Source organism: Pelophylax lessonae (genome assembly GCF_965119305.1).
Source record: "Pelophylax lessonae genome assembly, chromosome: 2".
NCBI classification, from domain to species: domain Eukaryota; kingdom Metazoa; phylum Chordata; class Amphibia; order Anura; family Ranidae; genus Pelophylax; species Pelophylax lessonae.
In genome coordinates, this window is record NC_138769.1 from 277,972,010 (window position 1) to 277,991,125 (window position 19,116).

Sequence of the window (19,116 nt, forward strand, 5' to 3'; positions counted from 1 at the left end):
AAGTGTTGTCTATAATGTATCTTTTAGAATTATTAGTAATAAAACCTGCAATTTAACTATTATTGTTGGGACATTAGTATAATTGCATTGATGCCTCCTTGTCCAAACAGTCCCTTTGCTGAAATTTAATTTTAAGTAAGAATTAATTTTAAGTAGAATTTTATGGTTTTCATAGGAAAAATTAATGTTTCGTGACCCTTTCTCTCTAAATTAAGCATACCAAAATAAAAAAAAGTAATTGTTAGTTTTTCTTTTAATAATTTATGCAATGTATTCTATATTAAATTATTAAGATAATCTATGTTCTTACAAAGATTGTGTTATTAAACCTATATGTGTTGTGCTATTATACATGTAGATACCGTCATTTCCTAAATAACCCCACTTGAGTTTAAAGCAGTTATGCAGCAATAAACACCATTACATTTTCTTTTGAATTGTAATTATGAATATACACATTGGAATGATGTGTAAACCCACAAAGCAGAAGCAAGTCACCAGATGTTTGCAGTTAAATAGATCACTATTGCACACATGACTACCATTGATGTACCAAAGGTGGAAAAGATTGTGATGCGATGTAACATCCATTTCAACTCGAAGATCGATAGAAATAGCATCCCATTATTATGTAACTAGCTTTTTCATAAAAGAGTTTTGGAAAGTGATTTATTTTTGCAGAAGCTATTGTACATTGCATTTTACATTGTAGGTAAACACATAAGGATTACAGTTCTGACTCAGGTGTGGTGGCCATTACATAGCCACTGCCGTACTGCCCATTAGATGTGCCACTGTATTCCAAAGGAGAGACATTTTCAGGGCCTAGATATGAGCAATGAGATGGCATAGGAGATGGGGTCTTGCTAGGCACTTTACTGAGTATAAAGCGTGTTTCATCATTATCCTCCAAGTTGGAAATATCCTTCATTCTAAGACCCTTCTTGTATGATACAGATAGTCTGTTGGAACCATCTGGTATTAGTTGGAAATGTGCAAGAATGAAGATTACAGGTACTGGAAGGATTGCCATCATTATCAGACAAATAAGTAATGACAATGCCCAAGTAGGATACAGCAAATATTGCTCTCCAGCCTGAAAATGGAAAAAAATACAACATCAATTTGAAATCTGGACAAAATGAAAATAAAAATGCTTCCAAAAATATTATGCATAAATCTAGAAAATCTTAAACCAACCCATAGGTATTAAATGTTTTAGTCTGCCAACATATTTTGCCAAAATATCACAAGTTGAACTTTTTTATTTAAATGAAACAGTTTCTGCAAAAGCCATTGAGTGTCTGTATTTAATAATGATTAAAATGAAAGTGGTTGTAAACCCTTACATATATCCAGTGAAGGGACAGGCCTCATGTGATACACAGAGATTAAATGAATCCTCCTACATTAGTTATACCTGTTAATCTGCAGTCTTCTCCTCTCTACATCCGTTCAAAATCTAGAATTTATAAAGCTTTTCTGAGCTGTCAGGAAAAAAAAGGATGGTAAGCTGAAATTACATACCGCATAGCTTAGTGAGGAGAGCTCTGACAGCTGATTGGAGGGAAGGGACACACCCCCATCACAAAGAACACAGGCAAAGAGCTGAGGCTGTTGAATCAGCTGGAGCTTCTTACCCTGTCACCTTTTTTCTCTTAGTGTCATGAAAACTTGTCAGAAGTGATTTATGGTAATAACAGAGGAACAAATCAGCAGACAGAAATGACACTTAAGCTGGATACACACTATACAACTTTGTTGGTAGATTTCTATTAGATTTGCCTTCAACTATGTAATACAAGGGTCTGCCTGATTACATACAAATTGAAAGTATTTAGGTCTGACCTCATATTATATGGTTTTGGTAAGTCTAAAGAAAATTGTATAGTATGTATCCAGCCATAGTGCTCTTAATTGAAACAAATACACACTATAGAGGGAGCTTTGTTCATACTTCATGTCTGACGTTTACAACCACTTTAACTTTTATTTCTCAGCTGCAGCCATTTTTTGTCAATCAATTTGCCAGGTGAAAAAAATTCACATTTTATATGGGCATCCAATCTAAGCATTCATAGATGTACATAGTTACATAGTAGGTAAGGTTGAATAAAGACAACAGTCCATCCAGTTTAATTTGTTGTGTCTTTTGCCCCTTCTGCTGTGTTTTCAAATATAGGGGAAAAATGTGTGATGTTGCTTGGTGAAAGGGGGGCTTTTAAAGCAAGTCACTTGAAAAAAAAAAAACTATATGTAAGCTATTTTATCTGTCAAAAGTTTTAGAATTCCATTTTTTGTTATTTCAACAGTCCTACCAGACAGCCTAACCAACAACTTTTTTTTTTTTTTTTAATTTTGTTTTCCATGTATAAAATAGGTAAAAATCACATATATATCAAACATTTATACAACAGTTTTCCCAATATACCCTTGGAAATACAATGTTTTGAGTTTGTCTGAGTTACACAGCCGTTCAAATGGAAATAAGTCCTCCTCTGATGTAATTGGTTGGGGTAAAGTTGTCACATAGGGCCTATTCACTGTAGGCCGGGATTTCACCATCACCGGGATTTTGGCGCTCTGGCAAAGTTTAACATATGACATTGGTATTCACTGTACCGCCGGCGGACAATAACGCCTAGTGTTAGATTCACGAAGACGCTACAACGTCCGGGCGAGCGGTAAAAACAGTTCAGCTAAAAGCTTGACTACTTTTTTCTAAAACATTGTTTAGTACCCCAAAAAAGCCCAAATCACTGTGGAAGATGTGGGAGATCATTTGGAGATGAATGGCTTTTAAACAGTGTCAAAAAGTGACATATAAAGAGAGATTTCTTCAAAAGTGTAAAAAGTCAAAATAGCTTCTGAAGTCCCGAGCTGCAAGAAGGCTCATGTGCGCATGGGCAACGCCAACTGGGCTGAAAAATTAACGTTTTGCAAAACGTTAGCATGCGGTATAATTAATTCCAAGGTAAAGTCAGCCGTTTCGCCTATGTAAAATGGAACGAACTAGCAAACTTGGAAAACATGCAGGTTGTCACTGCACACAGTTCATAGTTCTAGCAAGTGATTCATTAGTAAACACCATCACATTACAACGTTTTTTTAGGGCTTTCCAATCATTTTTCCCTAAAACAATCTTATATATAGCTTCTATATAGAACCCCAACATTATATAGGGTATCCCACAAAATATTTATTGAGTAAATACGTATGGCCAAGCTTTTGCATTTTAAAACAGATATTACTGCAGCTGCATCCCCTACCTGGATATTTTGCCAAACTTGGTAAAAATAGAAATATATCTATAGCTCTCAATACTGCTATATCTAGAATTTTTTTGTGCTTTGTTTTTCTGTGGGAATTGCTTTCTATGAAGAGTTTGGTGATACAAATGCCTATGTCCTAAACAATTTCAAAAGTATTGATGGTAACATTTTGAGGGTTTTTTGACCTCCAATTGTTGCCCATAGAGCTCTTTCTGGATTCAAACCCACAAACATAGGCCAGGAAGGCAGACTCCCTAATCATTGTGCTTTTTCTCTGTCCTTACATCACCAAACTTATTAAGGATGTTTGAGTGATGGGCATGATTTTTGGCTTAATATGACTATATGTTCAATCTTCATTGAAACACCAATCTGAACCCCCAAAGAAATGCCCCCCCCCCCCAAAATCATAAATACAAAAAAAATTATATATATATATATATATATATATATATATATATATATAGATCTGTCTCTCTCTCTCTCTCTCTATATATATATATATATATATATATATATATTTCTATATACCTCCTATATAAACATTACAAATAGGGAGATATAAATATATATATATAGATATAAATATATTGACATATATACACATACATACATATATATATATATATATATATATGAGAGAGAGAGAGAGATTATATATATATATATATATATATATATATATATATATATATATATATATATATTATATCTATGCGTGTGTGTGTGTGTCTCTCTCTCTCTCTCTCTCTCTCTCTCTCTCTCTCTCTATCTATATATATATATATATATATATATATATATATATATATATATATATATAGAGAGAGAGAGAGAGAGAGAGAGAGAGAGAGAGAGAGAGAGAGTTGAATATCTATATATGTATTTCTAGAAAGCTATATATGCAACTGTTTGGCCAACCACAATAAAGTTAAGGCTGTTTAGCTCTCTCTCTCTTGCAATTTGCCCTTTCAGTTCTACTGGGCATGCTCCAACACTTTTTCGTGGGTTTTGAGATTTGGCTGCGTTGTAATGACACATAGCCCAGGGCTGTATTTGGGGGAATGAATACTTGACCCTTTGTAAGTTTTTGGTTATTTTTGCTAATTGTGTTTTGGTTTGTCAATCTGCACATGTATCTTATTGGCTCTTTGTTCATGTATGTTGTATGTTGTATGTATTTACTATTGCTATGCTTGTAAGTAGTTTATTTTAGAAAATCTCTCAAGCTAGTGTGGCTTGAGGCTTGGATACTGTTCAACAAAAATGTCATATGTGAAATGTTTGAGCTGTGCATTGTGCTTGAAATAAACATTGATGGTGGTGGGCTGGCATGTTTAAAATGTCTTCAAAAATACTTGCTTATGTGTTTAAATAAAAATGTTTTCTGGTCTACACAAATGTTTGTTATATTTTTTTCAATGTTTGTTGGACATGCATTGTTTGTTTAGCAGATTGTGTTTGTCCAATGTTTCTGCTTGTTCGCAAATTTGCTCGCTTTTCCCATGCGTGCTCACGTTCGCAAAATCAACCGGAAACGACACTGTTAGAAGGTGCACACGTTTCAGGAAGTTGTACAGTTCCTCTCGCAATTCGGAGAAACATGGCTTCTTCCCTCTATACTCCCGCAGTGGTGGTGTTTATCTGCAAGGTAAGAGGTGTGTGTGAAAATGTACACATTAGAATGTGTTATATCTCTCAGTTAGCTAGTGGGGGGGGGGGGGGAGTACAAGTTGAGTGTTATATAGTGTAGGTTCACACACGTGCACTTCCTGGGCTGGCTAGTATACGTTAGTTCCCCATTATAGAAACTTCCTGCATGTGCATACACACACACACAGTATATATATATATATATATATATATATATATATATATATATATATATATATATATATATGAGTTTGCCAAAATATATATATTTGTTAAGAAAAAAATATATTCATTTATGCTAAAATTAAAAAAGTTTATATATATTATATTTTTTTACACAAATAAATATATATATTTATGTAGAATTGTATATTTTGTTATCTATATATATCTATATAGATATAGATATATAGATTTTTGGAAAATAAATATATATATATACATTTTATTTTTAGGGATATCTTTATATATAGATATATATTTGTATAATATATTTTGGAAAATAAATAAATATATATATATATATATATATATATATATATATATATATATATATATATTAAATAAATACACACACACATATAATATATATATATATATATATATATATATATATATATATACAAAACCAATATATATATATATATATATATATATATATATATAACAAAAAAAAATATATATATATATATATACATACATACATACATATACACACACACACATACTATTTATATTTGTTTGTTGTTTTGTGTTATTTATATATATATATATAACACAAAACAACAAACAAATATAAACAGTGTGTGTGTGTGTGTGTGTGTGTGTATGTATGTGTATGAACTTTGCAACCTTTTGCCACATTTCAGGCTTCAAACATAAAGATATAAAACTGTAATTTTTTGTGAAGAATCAACAACAAGTGGGACAAAATCGTGAAGTGGAACAAAATTTATTGGATATTTCAAACTTTGTTAACAAATAAAAAACTGAAAAATTGGGCGTGCAAAATTATTCAGCCCCTTTACTTTCAGTGCAGCAAACTCACTCCAGAAGTTCAGTGAGGATCTCTGAATGATCCAATGTTGACCTAAATGACTAATGAGGATAAATAGAATCCACCTGTGTGTAATCAAGTCTCCGTATAAATGCACCTGCACTGGGATAGTCTCAGAGGACTGTTTAAAGCGCAGAGAGCATCGTGAAGGACAAGGAACACACCAGGCAGGTCCAAGATACTGTTGTAGAGAAAAGTTTAAAGCCGGATTTGGATACAAAAAGATTTCCCAAGCTTTAAACATCCCAAGGAGCACTGTGCAAGTGATAATATTAAAATGGAAGGAGTATCAGACCACTGCAAATCTACGAAGACCTGGCCGTCCCTCTAAACTTTCAGCTCATACAAGGAGAAGATTGATCAGAGATGCAGCCAAGAGGCCCATGATCACTCTGGATGAACTGCAGAGATCTACAGCTGAGGTGGGAGACTCTGTCCATAGGACAACAATCAGTCGTATAATGCACAAATCTGGCCTTTATGGAAGAGTGGCAAGAAGAAAGCCATTTCTTAAAGATATCCATAAAAAGTGTCATTTAAAGTTTGCCACAAGCCACCTGGGAGACACACCAAACATGTGGAAGAAGGTGCTCTGGTCAGATGAAACCAAAATCGAACTTTTTGGCAACAATGCAAAACATTATGTTTGGCGTAAAAGCAACACAGCTCATTTTTTTTAAATTAAATCTTTTATTAATTTTATCAACATACATAATCTCACAACAAAAAAACAAAAAAAAGCCAAAATACATATTACATAAATGTCCCCATTACCCCCAGTCATATACATTCCGTGAAGTGAAATAAGGCAAGACACTATATATTGCAATCATACTTAATAGGGAAAATGTGAAAAAAGTGAAAAAGAAGACAAAAAAAAAAAAAAAGGTGATATAGGGGAAAGTGCAACCCACCTTTCCCTTGTCATTTCGTCACCGTGTCAACATAACACTCAAAAAAAAAAAAAAAAAAAAAAACACATCACATCCAGTGTTTTTCGGAGGGGGGTCTAAATGGGGGGGGGGGGAATGGATATCATATCAAAAGACAAAAAAAAAAAAAAAATTATAAAAATATAAAAAAAAAGAAATGCAAAAATCCGTCACAAAAATCCCTAGTAAATCAATTCAAATTAAACTACATCATGAAATATGTGCCGTTCTAAAATATAACATGTCATGATCAGTACCATCATCGTGAGGGCCGGGGATTATCAGTGGGCAACTGTTAACCAAACTGGGCCCCTCGGTCCCTCTCCAGGATCATTTTCCATGGGGAACACTCACAATCAGAAGACCACTGTCATTCAAAGATAAGCTAATTCCCAAGCTCTGTAACATCACCATACAAGCTCTGTACATTATCACCTTGCCTTTCTATGGTTTTTGCCCCTGATGTAACCTGTTATACCAAACTCTGTAGCATCGCCATATCGTATATACTTTATCACCTTGCCTTTCTATGGTTTTTACCCTATTATACATAACATTTTGAAGGCCTATACCATTTTTCCTTGTTACCCATGTACTTATCGGGCCCCCAATTAACAGAATTAAACACCTCACCCCAACTTTCAGACTCCGCTAAAGAGGGGGTCAGTACCCAAAAAATAAACCCAAGGCCTCCATCGTTCCCTGACCACTTCTTCCGTGTTACTCAATGCGGCAGTAAGCACTTCCATTTTGTGTATCTCGTTTACTTTTGAGATCCATAAGCTATCTGGTGGTGGAACAGTTTGTTTCCATAAAACAGGTACACACGCCTTGGCAGCATTGAGAAGATGGAGGGTAAAGGACTTCCTATAATTCTTAATTGAAATTTGAGTCATATGTAATAGGCACATTGCCGGATTATCCTGTACATCTACATTAGTTAATAATTTAATTACTGAGGCCACTTTTTGCCAGAAGGGCCGTAGAAGCGCACATTCCCAAAAAATGTGTATCATAGTTCCCTCAGCCAGTCCACAGTGCCAACATGTCCCCGCCTGGGTCGCATCTATTCTTTTCAGCACTGAGGGTACCCTGTACCATCTAACAAGAATCTTGTATCCCAGTTCCTGTATTTTACTTTCCATCGACGACCTATGTACTAGGTTCAAAATTTTATTAATTTGTTCCTCAGACAAACTAATATTTAGCTCCTGTTCCCATCTTCGAAGAAACCGTAACGGCTGGGCTTCCATCTCCTCTATTAACATTATGTAAAACGTTGATATCAAATGTTTAGGAGATTCACCTGATAAACATATTTTTTCTAATGGGGTCAAATCCCGCTGATTATATCCTTTTCACTGAAATGCCCGAATAAAATGGCCCAACTGATAGGCACTTAGGTGGTCTAGTGAACCACCGACCACTCCCCAATTTCCTCAAATGAAGGTGGGCGCTCCCATTGCCATACGTCGAGTAGGCAAACTTTACCCTGTTGTGCTAAATTTCGTATTTTGTCATTGGTACAACCTGGGGGAAATTCAGGGTTACCCAGTATGGGTGTCATCGGAAGCCGAAAAAAATCAGCTGGAACAGAGACCGGGATAGTCTGCATGATATATAAAACCCGGGGGGAAGCACGTTCATTTTAAGCACACTACATCTGCCAAACCACGTTAAGGTCAAATCTTGCCAACATCGCAAATCCGTTTTGATTTTACTCACCAATGGGAGGTAGTTTTTTATATACAGATCCAAAGGGTCGGCCGTAATCTGCACTCCCAAGTATTGCAATGATATATCCCCCCATTGAAATGGGAACGACATTCGTAAAAGCCGTTCTTCTCGATCCGATAGAGAGATATTTAAAGCTATGAATTTTGTTAAATTTATCTTGTAATTTGACAAGTTACCATACATCTGAAGGACATCCAAAATGTTCGGTAGGGAGGTAACCGGGCTGGTGGCAAAGAACATAAGATCGTCCGCAAATGCGGCCACCTTATGTTGGTCGCCAGAAGCCCTCACCCCTGTTATGTTTGGGGAGCTTCGTATCTGACACAGCAGGGGTTCCAGACTCAAAACAAATGTCAAAGGAGATAGTGGGCACCCTTGTCGAGTACCATTAGTAATTAAAAAGTAGTCGGACGTCCAATCGTTTACCCGCACCGCAGCCGACGGATTAGAATAAAGGGCCAAAATATACTGAAGCATTCTAGGCCCCAACCCAATGTGACAGGGTGGCATGGATAAAGCTCCACGCCACCCTGTCAAAAGCCTTTTATGCATCCGTTGACAACAAGACCAGTTTGCTTCTTGAATTCCGTGCCAAATGGATAAGGTCTATTGCCCGTATCGTGTTGTCCCGTGCCTCTCGTGTTGGCACAAAACCCACCTGGTCAAAATGCACCAGGTGGGGAATGTGCGGCAACAAACGATTGGCTAAGATCTTAGAGAACAATTTAGTATCGGAATTTAACAACGATATGGAACGATAACTGCTGCATAATAAGGGATCCTTCCCTTCTTTAGGAATAAGAGCAATATATGCTCTTAAAGAGTCAGGTGGGAACCCTGTATCCTTTCTAACCGCATTAAAATGTTGTAATAAGGGTTTAGTAAGGCGCTTTTTAAACTTCTGGTAATAGGATAGAGCAAATCCATCCGGCCCAGGAGCTTTGCGTGGTCTTGTCTGTGCAATGGCAAGGTATAATTCTTCTTCCGATATCTCCCCTTCTAGAGCATGTGCCTGTTCCTCTGTCAGAGAGGGCATCCCTGAGGCTTGCAAGTATTCCTCTATTTGTTCCTTTTCCTTTGATGGAAAACCTTTTTTTCCCTCTCCACGTTTCGGGATATTATATAAAGATTTATAAAAAGAACAAAACTCGGCAGCAATATCTGATGAGGTATGTAACTCTCCGCCCCCCTTTCTTTGTATTCGAGAGATGTGGGTAGGTCTCCTAGGACCCCTAAGTACCCGTGCCAACATTTACCCGGGTTTATTCAAGTATTCATAGCAATACCGTTTGTACCATAACATTGCCCTTATTGTCCTCTGGAACAAAATACCATTCAGCTCCTCTCTTGCATTTGTAAGAGGAGTCAAATGTCACTCCGCCAAGGACATCTTATGATGTTGGCTAAGGAACTCTATCTTAAACAGTAGATCTTTAACTTTTTTTTCCTGCTCTTTTTTACATTGGGAACCTATACGTATAAGTACCACCCGAATTACACATTCGTATGCCTCCCATAAGACTGACGGCGTAATGGAGTCGGTTGTATTTTCCATGAAATAGGTAGCCAATGCCTCATCTAATTGTGTCTCTGTCTCCTGGGATTGAAGTATAGCTTCATTTAAGCGCCAAGTAGAAGGTCTGGGTATCCTGTTTTCCCACTCTATCGTCACATATGCAGGTGCATGATAAGAGATGGAAAAGTCCTCTATATCAGATGCCCTGACCAGAGGGAGATCTGATTGAGTCACAAGGATACGATCAATACGTGTGTAGGCGCTGTGGACTGGTGAGTAGAATATACAGTTTCTCTCTCCCGGATGCATCAACCTCCATGGGTCAACAAGATCCAGTAAGAGATTTCTCGTTGCAATTTCCGTAAACGTACATAGGACATACTAGATACCTTCCTGGATGTATCAATAAGTGGCTCAGCTACATAATTAAAATCGCCCCCCATTACCAAGTGTCCCTCTCGGAACTCAAGGACTATCGGGAGTAACTTCTGTAAGAACCCTAGATGCTCAGAGTTAGGAAAGTATACATTTAGAAATGCAAGCATTGTTCGCCCTATACACCCCATGATCAATAAATATCTGCCCAGGGGGTCTGCTTTTTCTTCCCTGAATGGCAAGGCCATGGATTTAGAAATCAAAATACTGACCCCCTTAGACTTTGGGATAGGGGATGGGGCATGATATGACCAAGGAAAATCTCTTTTGTGAAACCTGGGAAGGGAGTCTTTGCGAAAATAAGTCTCTTGGATGAAAGCTATATGAGTGGACTCCCTTCTCAGATCCCCCAACAGTCTCCATCGTTTCTGGGGTATGGAAAGGCCTCTAGCGTTTAGGGTAGTAATTTTACGCCCGGTCATCATGCGTCCCACCATGCCTGTTCCGGGTCCCATGTTTGACAATCCCCGGCCCACACTAATACATCAACAGCACACAAAAAAATGCACAAAAAAAAAAAAAAGGGAAAAAATTCCCAAAGGGGAAACACCTACTACACTTACTAAGATACACTAATAAATGGTTAAATATTAACCCAGCGCAACCAGGCGCTATCTATTGTGGGGAAAAGTGGACACCTGGACACCTAGAGGCTAAGGAAAGCAAAAAATGCACGTGTCTATGGATAGTATCTAAGAAAAAATGATAAAAAACCTAAACTAAAGAAAAAAAAAATATTCAAGATTAAGGAGACCCATTCCGATGGGCGCCAGCCTCCCATATTATACAAAAACAAACCAATCCTGTTTACCCTAACAGGATATTGTTAACCTCCATTGATCTCCCACACACCGCCCCAGAACACAGCTCATTACCCTGAACACACCATCTCCACTGTCAAACATGGTGGTGGCAGCATCATGGTTTGGGCCTGCTTTTCTTCAGCAGGGACAGGGAAGATGGTTAAAATTGAAGGGAAGATGGATGGAGCCAAATATCAGACCATTCTGGAAGAAAACCTGATGGAGTCTGCAAAAGACCTGAGACTGGGACAGAGATTTTTCTTCCAACAAGACCAACATGGAATGGTTCACAAATAAACATATCCAGGTGTTAGAATGGCCAAGTCAAAGTCCAGACCTGAATCCAATCGAGAATCTGTGAAAAGAACTGAAAACCGCTGTTCACAAACGCTCTCCATCCAACCTCACTGAGCTCGAGCTGTTTTGCAAGGAGGAATGGGAAAAAAGTTCAGTCTCTCGATATGCAAAACTGATAGAGACATACTCCAAGCGACTTACAGCTGTAATCGCAGCAAAAGGTGGCGCTACAAAGTATTAACTTAAGGGGGCTGAATAATTTTGCACGCCCAATTTTTCAGTTTTTTATTTGTTAACAAAGTTTGAAATATCCAATAAATTTTGTTCCACTTCATGATTGTGTCCCACTTGTTGTTGATTCTTCACAAAATATTACAGTTTTATATCGTTATGTTTGAAGCCTGAAATGTGGCAAAAGGTTGAAAAGTACAAGGGGGCCGAATACTTTCGCAAAGCACTGTATGTGTGTATATATATCTTTTGTAAATATACAAACAAGTTACATATTGTTAAAAAAAATTCAAACATATCTATAGAAACACAAATGGATTCACCCTTTTCATCGATTCACTATTTTCAACATTATATTCCAAAAAAAATATGATAATGAAATTAGGTATAAATAAATAGATACATACATCAACACTGCAAGCTCTGGTGGTCGACATGTTTGGCTGTGTTTCACCATCATAAGATGGCTGTGCACATGCACACTGCAAACACAGCAGCTAATTTGTTCACCTGCGATGTATATGAGTGACTTAGAAAACCTGGCCTGTTCATGTCTCCAAAGGATTGCATTGGATAAACAAGCCAAAGAGCCAGGACATGAGTCTGGGTTCACTGATGTGAGAACACTGAGAGTCGCCTGCGTGTTAATGGATCGCATTCACAGCCCAGGCAGCTCAGACTGGCATATGTGAATCCATGAGGGTGTCAATTGCAAGTTACCAGCACCCCCAGATCAGTGGGATTTGACAGGTCGCACATGAATCGGATGGCACTGCTGTGAACCACTATGCAATCCAATTCTGCTGTGGACCACAAAAAGGATCCTGTGTGATTTCACTGTGATTGTGTTGCAAATTCAGCCACACAAATTGTATGGCTGAATTTGCACCACACAGACATCGCATGTGATTTTATGAGCATTGTGCTCCAAATCACATCCGATGTCTGTCATAGCAAGAGTGTGACCAGGCACTAATAGCTGCTCCAAAGTCGCCTCCAAGTAGTGGAGTAACTTTTTAAAAGGTGCAGCGACTTGAGTCACTCTGCTTAGAAGGGTTTCATTGCACACAATGGAGTGTGACTTATCAGGCGACTAAGTCATCAGACAAGTCACCCCAGTGTGAAAAGGGTGTCAAGACATCATTTGCTTTACCAATAATGTATGTTTGTTTGTGTCGAGACTTCGATGTTAGCTTTAACATGTGAGTCCAAAAATTGCATTGGTACAGATTCCAAGATGGGTAAAGAGTGACTTTAGCATGTACATGATAAAACACCCCAAAAATAAAACATCTTTCAAACACCATGACACCAACAATAGAGATGGTGCCCTTTGTTGCTTGTCTAGCTTTTGGAAAGTAATGAATAGGCTACAAGTTGTGCTCAGGTAATGTCAGGGCTCCCCCCCTAACCAAAAATCTTGAGGCGACCTGTCATCAATAACCTAAAGAAGCGTGTCCATATCTTGATAGGGACATGGGCCTTTTTTCCTGGAAGGCCCCTAAAGGGTTTCCTCATCTCTGTGTCCATGAGACTTTGGGATGTCGTAATTACTCCTTTAAAAAGTGTGTTCACATATCATAGGCCCTCACCATTTCGAATGCCCCTCCCTCCTGTGAATGAGTATGGATTGTGTTAAGTAACACATAACTAAAATACTTAGTAGACTTTTGTTTGTGGGGGGTGGGGGCAGGATCTGGGTGTCAGATTTGAAATGGGGCTTCAGCCTATGGGGCTTCAGCCTATGTGAAAACAAAAAACAGCCCGCCCTCCCCCCCTCCCCAAACACTGGCCAGGGTGATGTGTATAAGCCTCCACATGTTGTTATGATACTTTGAGGTGGGTATTGAAGGGACAATTGACACAATGCCAACATCATGTTGAGGTCATCACTAGGGTATGGAGCTAGATTTGGATGTATATATATATCACCAGAAACGGGATTCATTGTTCTCCAATCTCAAAAAGTTGATATAGCATGTTTTCTGATTAATTCACATTTTTTACATAGTTTGACTCAAACATACATTGCTGTTTCCACAGTTCCTCCTCCTCCTGGGTTATGATAACATCAACACCCACCTTCACACCATGCTTTGTCGTGTCCGGATGAAGCTGAGGTGGAGATTTCGATTCCAGGCATCTTTTGTCAACCTTCAGCGCTCTTGGAGTGATGTGAAGAGGCGCGCTCCAAGAGTGCTGAGAAAGGCTGCGGAACAAATCTCCGGTAAGTAAAGATGTGGATTACATGTGTCCAGATCTGTGTTGTTTTTTTGTGGGCGGGCCTGTGTTTAGTTGTTACATAATCCCCCCCCCCCCCCTTGTATCTTCACAACCTTTTGAACTACTATTTAAAGTTGTCATTTAATTTGTTCTTTATCTTCTGGTTCTAGCCACAGTGGACGCAAGCTGTGGTGTGTTTGGTGAGGAAGGGGAGGAGGAGGACTGCCACACTACAGTATGTGGTACCTGGGAGCGAGCCGGTAGACTGTCTCCGAATTGTTGATCGTAAGCAGAACCATTTTAATTTTATAAATGTTAATTAGAAATGATTTAGGGGTTAATGATAAGGACAAATAATGTGTGTGATTTTTAAGAAAGCAACTTATATATGTAGTTATCTAATACTTCAGGCTGAACTGTTTTGGAGCAACATGGTAACAGCAAACTACTCAGGAGTGGAGGTGTATCAGCAATGTAGACAAATTATATTAATTGTATGATACTCTAAAAGTGTGTAGATGTTTCCATGGATCATTTGCTAGTTATTAAAAAAAAAAAGCCTTTACATGGTCAATGTGTAAAATCAAGGCCAGATTAACAAACTTTATGATCCGCTTGCTGTAACTCTGACTAATGTGACTGCAGAGTGAACACATGATATTGGGGGGGGGGGGTATGACCCATTGGGAATGGATGTTGACCTCCTGTTTCTAAACATGGTCAATGCAGCTCATTGATGTCATAGCTCTTGTACTGTATGTACATAATTGTAAGGGCATTGTGCTAGCATGCTTAGAGGTTGCTGCCTATTTGTGTGCTCAAATAGTGAGTAACTTGTGATTTTTCTAATTTTTTAGAAACTAGTGACGAGGAACTGGAGGCGGAGCCTCATCAGGCCCACTGTATGTAATGTGGCTGTGCTGGTGTTTGGTGTATTTGGTCTTACTTTGAGTAATGCCTTTTTTTTATTCTATTTTGTCGTAGCTTCAGCAGCAGCTGATCATGATGAGGAGGAGGCAGGGCCCAGTGGGATGGCCCAGGGCCAGGAGGGCCAGGGCCACGAGGAGGAGGAGGACAGCTGCCCTCAAATGGTCCTTAAGTACTCTACATGTGTTTGTGTATTAAATGGGTCCTTGTAAGGGATGTAGTGTATATTGTATTTTTTGTTGGGGGGTTATTTAGCAGCAGACATTAATGATGTTTGTTGTGGAGGACAGAGGAAGAGGGGCCTTTGCTTACCCAGTCCACTGTAACTACTACCTTCAATGTTTATGGAGTACTTTCTGCATCCCTTTTGAAACTAGCTGTTGTTAAATGATTGTATTCTTGTCTTTGTGTTTAAAGCATCTCCAACGTTCTCACCAGAAGCTAGGTCTGGCCAGTCTTCCCCACGGGCAGAGGGGGAGAATGTGGGGTTGTCCACCTCCCCTGAACCACACTGTAAGTACCTTGAATGTGATTCTCACATGTATTGTGTTTGCTCGGGTGATGTGCATCTGGGCTAATCAAATTTTTTTGGCAAATTAAGTGCAGTTTAGCTACATGGGACAGGAAGGTGGATTTAGATTTGGACATGGATGTTTGGGAAGGTCAAGGATAAAGAATATACCATGAGTGTCTATGTAAGGATGGCCATTTTTTGATTTGGTGAGCTTCTAAGCCAGAACAATATTTGCAAGATAAATATAGTGTAACCGCGCTAAATCCAAAAAACAAAAACTTATAGCTGCAACTTAAATGCGACAAACATCCCAAATAGTAAATAATAAAGAAGCTGCGCTAAATGAAATTCCAAATGTGAAGTTTTTAGAAAAGGTCCTTATAAAGTCCCATACACCAGTAGATAAGGTGAAAAATGTAAATAAAGTCCAAAATATGTCCAGGGAATGACTCCTCTGAAATAGAATGGGTTATATACTGCTTACCAAAGATAGCAGATATGTTCGCCAGGTAAAGAATGATGATGCTCCAAATTAAAGGCAAATCCTCAAAACACTCCTCAGGACGATATCCAGAGTCACAGGCGTTACATCAAACTCCACAGGCTCCAATCACGTGCACATAAAAACAATAATATTCATAGCGTGATACTGTATAAACTTATGCGCTAGGAATACACCCTCGTGTAAATAAATGTAAAGAAGGTGCTAAATAGTAGAGAACCACCACCGACATCAGAATCTGGTTACCAGAAATAGAATAGTGATAGCATATCGAAAAAAAGGCAGTATAACATCATAAATTCCATGCGATAAACTCAATCCGTGAGTGTAACCATCACCGACATATACTACAGCTTACCAGAAGGAATATTAAAGTATCTCAGATATCAACCAGGACACGAAATACAGCTGATACTGGTGCCCCTGCTTTATTTGCCGGCTTTGGCAGTGAGGCTCTGCTCCCTTGCTGCCTAAACTGTTTCAGAATGTAAGACAAGTTGGAGAGTGTAACCTCGCTCATTCAGCTTTTGCTGCTATAGGTCTGATGGCAACTGTGGTTCTACAAGCTTGTGCTCTGCTCTTGCTGCACTGACTTAGCAGCTATGGGTCCATTATTTGCAAGGTCATTTTGCACAACACTGTCAGCGTGGAAACACTATTGCTTGTCTTTCACATTTGGAAGGTGGTATTAGGGAGCATTACTGGACATTTTAGTGTTTCTTTGCTTTATGAAGTCAGCCTCTTCCATTTTTTTTTGTGTTTTCTACCAAGGACATGCCGTTCTTTGGACTTCTAATTTCTTTCTGGACATGTTAATTTAATCTTGTCCTGATTTTTTACACAGTTTAAATGTGTGGTGCTTGGCTTAAACATTGTGTGTTTACCGACATGTCAAAAATGCTCAACCCCCCGGGAATGTCCCAAATTGGAGTTCACATTTTGTGCTTTTGTTTTAACAGCTTCTCCTGATCAAAGGGCATCGGCCTCTGTGGGCCCAAGGCAAATGTTTGAGGGTAAGTAATGTGTGCTTTTGCTGTAATGTGTCTACTTTGTTAGTGTAGAAATGCTACATGTGTATGTCCTAGATCAGACTTCAAGTACTTGTAAAGGCAACAGGTTGTTTAGGTGAATGCATTCTGCCCATTAAGATTCCAAGTCTTTTTTGTGCATCTGCCCCATTATACTTACCAGGGCAGTTTCTTACTGCACAAGTTTAGCAGGAGACACTTGTCTGGTCCTGACTCCCCCTCCTTGTTAGCTGAGATGACAGCAGGCGAAGATTGCCTCCAGATGCCATCATTACAAATCATTGAGACTATCTGAAGAGAGGGGGGCCAGGCTGGCTCACAGCTTAGTGCCTGAACAGACACATGGCGCTTGGCTTCATCTCAGGTGAATCCATAGCAAGCTGCCTGCTGTTGGGGAAATCAACAGGAGGGAGGTGCATAGAGGGACCATGTGAAGAGGAGGATCAGGTCTTCTCTTGTCAAAACCACTAAACAGGCACGAGCAGGTAAGTATAAGTGGTTTTTTGGTTGCCCAGCCATCAAAAAAGGAGATGTTCACAACACTTTGAACAAGCAGGGCTGAGGCTGAAACAACATCTGAGAAACACCATCCGCACAAAACCATGGAGTACATATCTTGAACGCTACAAGCTTCACCCAGAAGCATGAAGTTTGCAGGGTAGAAATCAGCCTTACTACTGTAACATTTCTAAAAGCACACTTTCAGGGGAGTGTGGAGGGGGAAGGAGTGGTTGTTAGAGTTTTGTCCAGACTTTCTAACCTCCATTTAGTGTGAGTACATTCCTTGATCATCTTTTTACTCTCTTTTAACACAGTTTTAACTGGATCTTCAGGGGATCGGGATCAATCCCTAGTACCATGTGCCATCCGTCTTCCAAGGGGTGAGTCTCTACAATGTGTCTGTTTTGATGTATAGACAGTAAGAGGAAGAGAGAACTCAATCCTAAATTCTGATGTTGAGAGAGAGAGAGAGATGTGTGCACATATATCCTGGGAAGCAATTGAACACAACACCTTACATTCGTCAAAGTGTTTGGTTGCATTGACCTGGAAAGTCTTTGACATTGCTTTAATGGAACAGCTACTAACATTCCAAACCATCTTGTGGAACTTTTCAAAACCTTTCTCTGCAATTTTTGGATGAAACTTTAGGGCCTCCTCAAGCTGTATCACCTAGAATTTATCTGGTAACAACAACAAAGTGCTTCCTCCACTGTAATCTCTAACATCTTCAGGCTTCAATGCTAAGAGATGAAAGACCACACCTAAGCTTACTAGGAGCTAGGCCTCCTCCCTTCCCAAAGGTGGGATTACTCAAACCATCAGGACAATAGGGAAGCTCTGGTCTAGTGTGTATGCAATTGGATACCATTCCCAAACAAGCTATATCCCATGGGTTTGAAGTGAAAAATATCTTCTGGTTGACCATGGAATTCTCCTTACAAATGTCCAAAACCTGATTGTGTATTAAGCTTTTGAGTGTAATTATGTAGACCAGCATATATTTGCTCATAAATGCCAATAAAAGCCTGACAATCTACTCCAATGCCAATTTGTTGATGCACATTTATTACAATCCTTGTTTTAATCAATTGGCCTCAAGGTAATTATCCTGTCTTTTTCTACACAGGGCATAGCCAGATGACCATGGAGGTTGCCATGTGCTACCTCCGATGGTGTGGCACCAGGTTAGCCCTCTTGGAGTGGAGGTTTGGGGTTGATTCCGACCCCGAAGATCCTTTTATTCGGGAGCATACCCATTTTTAATTTTTTTTGTTTATTTTGTTTAGAAACTTTTGTTTGTACATTGTTTTTTTGTACATAAATATTTTATATTTCTAATGTTCCATTTCCCACACTTTAGACTGGAAAAAAGTTTATAATTAAAAATTATATTTTACCAAAATGTGAGTTTGTGTGTTTTTCAACATATAAGTAAGTAAACAAATAAAACACACTACAGATTCAGAGTGGTTTGGCATGTAATTA

At 38.7% G+C, this 19,116-nt stretch overlaps 1 protein-coding gene across 1 annotated transcript in view; it reads right to left on the reverse strand.

The window, feature by feature from the left end:
- Window positions 1–502: 502 nt before the first annotated feature.
- SLC6A17 (solute carrier family 6 member 17) overlaps window positions 503–19,116 on the reverse strand; it is a 1,289,761-nt gene continuing 1,271,147 nt past the window's right edge. The window contains exon 11 of the mRNA XM_082246730.1: window positions 503–1,096. Within this exon, the coding sequence (XP_082102856.1) occupies window positions 728–1,096 (369 nt within the window). The 3' untranslated portion in view covers window positions 503–727. The remainder of the gene's footprint in view (window positions 1,097–19,116) is intronic.